General features: G+C 44.5%; 1 protein-coding gene across 1 annotated transcript in view; it reads right to left on the bottom strand.

The window, feature by feature from the left end:
• The window catches only part of l3mbtl4 (L3MBTL histone methyl-lysine binding protein 4), a 77,194-nt gene that overhangs the window by 62,735 nt on the left and 9,459 nt on the right, over positions 1 to 5,000 (bottom strand). The window contains exon 9 of the mRNA XM_080544434.1: positions 3,077 to 3,153. Within this exon, the coding sequence (XP_080400560.1) occupies positions 3,077 to 3,153 (77 nt within the window). The remainder of the gene's footprint in view (positions 1 to 3,076; positions 3,154 to 5,000) is intronic.

Below are 5,000 nucleotides of genomic sequence, written 5' to 3'. Positions count from 1 at the left end.
ATGGGGCATATGGGAGAGCAGTCATTATAAAACCACCCTTAGCAGGAGCTCTCTTCTGGACAATGAAGGGAGGTGTTATAAAGCACTGAGACAGCCGTTAAATTGCAGCAGAGTCCGGGAAACAAATACCCCCTGGTCCCAGATTTACGTACATCGTCTAGCACTCTTCTGGCTAGAATTAGCTACTGTCTTTAAACCTAATCTTTATGAGACTCTATATCTTTATAAGAAGCAGTGTGTGGAGCAGCTGCAAGGCCAACAGTACGCCTGGCCGTCAAATATATACAGATGGTTCTATATCAAAGAAATGAGTAGTTCCACCGCCACAGATTCTCCCTGGCAGATTCATGTGTACACCTGTTCATTCATTTGCTATAGTACAGACAAGCAGACTGGAATCAGCTCTTCCAAATGTATTGTAGAGAGAGAGAGGGAGGGAGGGAGAGAAAGAGAGAGAGAGAGAGCAGAAGGCAGGTACAACCATGTTCATGTGATTAGTTCCAACTAGTTCATCTGACTCTGGAGGTTTCACCAGATGGGAGTTGAGTCTCAGCAGCCTTTACATTTGAACATTTGAGACATTTGAGACATTTGAGACATATAGCAGACGCCTTTATCCAAAGTGACTTAAAACAAGTACATTTGTCTAAAGCAGTGGTTCTCAAACCTCTCATCGGGGACCCCCAGCCGCTCCACATATTTGATTGGTTCCACCACCAGCACACTGATACACACTGACATACACTGACACACACCGATACACACTGACACACAATCACTGACATACACTGACATACACTGAGACACACTGACATACACAGATACACAGACCTACAGAACTGTACATTCATCAGACAAAGCTATTATTCAGACATCAGTTAAGGGCTCAAATACACTCTCTCTCAACCTTCCCTGCCTTTGAAGACCATTATTTCAAGAGAGTCATCCTCCTTTTCTCTGTCTTTGGCAATGTTGAACAATGTCTACTGAGGCATGGGATGGTGGAACTAATCACTAGCCAATGTCCTGAAACAGCCTCAAACTCTCTAAAAGTAATTTTTATTTCTCTCTACAACCAAGTAGTATGTGTACATTACTCGGCTCCCTTGAGTATGTCACTACCATCCGTGTGTGTGTGTGTGTGTGTGAGAGAGATAGAGAGAGAGAGAGAGATTCCCTATTTTAAATCAGATGGGAGTACTACACATTCACTTCATGATTCGAAAGTTTGTAATGCTGCAACGCACTCCAGTCTATATGAAACCATTCTGCAAAAACACCCAGAAACACACCATCCTATCGCTGCAGGCAGTAACAATCATGTTCATGTTCAGTTAGCCAGCCTCGTGGGTGCCAGCGCCTCTGTGGCATGTGCCGCTGTTATCTCCCTGCACCACATGTACTCTACTAGTAACTGGCTGGCTGAGCCAAGACCAGGCCAATCTATCTGGTTAGATAGGAGTTTAGAGAGAGAGAGAGAGAGAGAGAGAGAGAGAGAGGAACACAGTGATCCTTGTTTCCAGCGGTAGATGATATGGTCTCTGTGCAAGGCAAGGATCTGGGAGTTACAGTGATGTTACACCCAACAACGCTGATAACAGAAGACCCTGATACATTTTCTCTCTCTCTCTCTCTGCACTCTGCATCTGTCTTTTTCTCTGTCTATCCCTATCTCTCTCTGCATCTGTCTCTCTCTCTCTCTCTGTTTCACTTTCAATTCTGCTGAGGAGGGTTGTGTTCTCCTCTCCTCTCCTCTCTTCTCATCTCTTCTCCTCTCCTCTCCTGTCCTCTCCTGTCATGTCCTGTCCTGTCCTGTCCTGTCCTCTCTTCTCCTCTCCTCTCCTCCCCCCCCAGGGTTCTGTCCCAAACTGCATCTGTCATCAATTTTCCACTTTAACCTCTTTATATCCACGGACCCTCATGGGGATCCAAAGTGATATAAAGAGTTTACCTCGATCAATTCTCTTCATCGATATCACATTTTTTTCACAACTTTGCATGCTATACGGTGCCACATTTTTTTTCCAGAGACGGTAAACACGGCCGAAGTCACATCCAGTTTTCTCCAACTGGAGAATGTGTCATGTCCGGTTTCAACGCCAAATTTCCATACCATTGGTCGGCCAACTCAAAAAAATCCCCCCCCCCCAAAAAAAAAAATAAGTAATCTGATACATGAGAAAGGTCAAAGGTCAAAGATGGTGCCAACATATCTCCAAATGGCCTAAACATATAGGTGTCCGCCTAAACATACCTGTACTAAAACAGGTACAAAGTTGCATTTGCTCACATTACTAGCATCAACTTTGGCACAAGTACTAATAAGACCCTGGAGTACTGATTCCTAGATGATTTGGGCTTGGTTATCAGGTTTCCAAGGTGATATTCACTGTAAAAGCTGTTGTTTTTTTAGGCGGAGACTGAATTTGAGATGTTTTATAATGTTCTAGCTCTATTTACTCTGACACAGTAACATAGATTTTGATTCTGACACTTCTACAGCCACCCCAGAGGTGTTAGCTTTCATTTGATAACAATATCATTATGAAGGCCCTTGTGATTGTGGAGATATTCTATATACACAGCTCTGCGTGTTAAATGAATCCTGGAGCACGATCATTACATGTGAAGAGGGAAGGAGGGAGGGAGTGGAAGTGAGAGAAAAATTATTTTTTTTAAAAATGAAACAAGAGAGCAAGCCTAGAGGGTTTCCTTATCTGACCCGGTTTCCTAACCAGTGGAGAGGTCGGTGAAGTGCAAGTCCGACTCCATCACCGCTCATCGCCGCAGGCTTACGTACATAATCGTTACATCCGGTCCGTAGAACTAACGCAGAGAGGTTCGCTAAGTGCCAAAATAAACGGAGGAGTCTGGAGAGACTACCGAAAGTCGTAACTAAGACGTTGATGGATGACATCTAGACAGAGCGTGACAGTGTTGAAGGGAAGTGCGTTCATCTCCTGCCAGGTCTGATATACGACTGACGACTAGGAAAATGAGGAGGATTGAAAAAGAAGGGGGACTGATGGAGTCGGTCTCTAGCTGTGGGGTCGTTTTACTGCACGGCAGCGCTCACCCTGAGGTGCCGTGAGAGGTCGTCCGTGGTCCTGACACCAGCCCACCGGGTGGATGTGAGGGCTGCTGGCGTCGCACCTGGAGGACACACACGCAAGGACACACACACACACACACACATCAGTACACTACAGGACCTACTGTACTATACACATTCTCTATATAGACATCACACCTGGAGGACACGCACACAAGGTCACACACACACACACACACACACGCACACACACACACACACACACACACGCACAAACACCTGGAGGACACTGAATGTTGATTTTATAATAATAATAATAATAATAATAATAATAATAATAATAATAATAATAATAACTTAAATGTATATAGCGACTTTCTGGGGACCCAAGGTCGCTTTACAGAGAGACAAACAAAGAACAAAACCAGCCAGTGGAGGTGGATGAGGGTGGGGGTGATGTGCTGCCACGACTTGGTGTGTAGAGATTATGTAGAGAAATGACTCTTTACACATGTGACAAGGAAGGGATGGGAACATTTCAGAATGCCATCTATGCAAGTACTGTATTCACAAACTTGCTCCACGTTCACACAATATCAGTTACATTTCGTTTGGTTCCTGTTTGATTTTTAATGCCTGAACAGCTGAGTGGTTCCACAGAATAGCCATTCATACAGTGGAGATGGAGAGTGAACGCTTGGCAGACTGGTGTCTCTTTACTTCTATAGCACCTTTTTAAAGTGTTACAAAGTGCTTTACAAATAGCAAAAAAATCAAAAAGATATGCAAATAAAACCCAAAATATAAGTAGAAAAACTGTAAAACACAACACATTCAAAAGAATAAGGGCAGCATCAATTAAAGGTTAGTCTATAAAAAAACGAGTTTTAAGAAGAGAAGAATATCGATCTTGCTAGCCTAATATCCTCAGGCAGGTCGTTCCAGAGTCTAGGGGTCCTAAAGGCAAAGGCACGGTCACCTTTTGTCTTCAGTCTAAGACTCCGGAACGGTCAGAAGGTTCTAGACTCCGGAACGGCCAGAAGGTTCCTGCCTGAGGGCCTTAGTGAAGCCCGTAGTGGTGCCAGACCCCAGACGAGCCTTAAAAGTTATCAGTCAAATCTTAAAATCAATTCTAATCTGTAACCGGGAGAGTGACTTCTTACTGAGAAGGAGACTAGAGGGAGTTTCAATAGCCTAAACGAGATGAGATGAATGCATGGATGACTTTTTTTTTAGATCAGCAAATGACATCTATAATTCAAACCATGTCGGAGAATCCCATACAATCTCTCTAGAGAGCAGAGTGGCTGAGTGTGTGTGTGTATGCGTGTGCGTGTGTCTATGTGTGTGTGTGCGCGTCCATGCGTGTGTGTGAGTGTTTGTGCACTGTGTCAGGGTATGAGAGTGGTGTGTTAGGTTCTGTATGAAGGCGTGAGAGCGTGTGTGTGTGTGTGTCGCAGTGAGCTGCGGCGTGTGACAGAGTGGCGATGCTGCCTCAGCATGCAGCAAGGATAGCAGCTTCTCCTGCTGGAAAGTCGAAGAATGACAGAAAAGAGACCAAAATAGCTGGAGATCTGGAGAGAAAAGAACTCAGCCTCTTCCGTAGTCCATTATCTCTGAGAACCAACGCCTTTGTAGTCTTCTCGTAGACAGCTGACTATCCTCTCCAACCACCGACGCAATTCTATCTAATTACACTGCCTCTGTTGTGCCTATCGTCAGGCTCGTCAGTAGGTAAATTAGGCCGTGCGTCACTGTATTATTATTATGTAATCAATCAACTCCTCTGAGTAATTAGTGGGGGGAAACACTGCGGCTTTACAGACCTCAGCAGATTCTCCGAGAGAATTGACGTCCGTCTGACGTTGAAAATCACACACACTCCTCTGCTGTAGACGTAACTTACGCAGATGTGTTGTAAGACAAGGGCGACAGTTTTAAAGTACCG

The sequence above is a fragment of the Nansenia antarctica genome, assembly GCF_963989245.1.
Source record: "Nansenia antarctica genome assembly, chromosome: 13".
In the NCBI taxonomy this organism is placed as follows: Eukaryota; Metazoa; Chordata; class Actinopteri; order Argentiniformes; family Microstomatidae; genus Nansenia; species Nansenia antarctica.
This window is presented reverse-complemented; position numbering and strand designations above follow the sequence as displayed.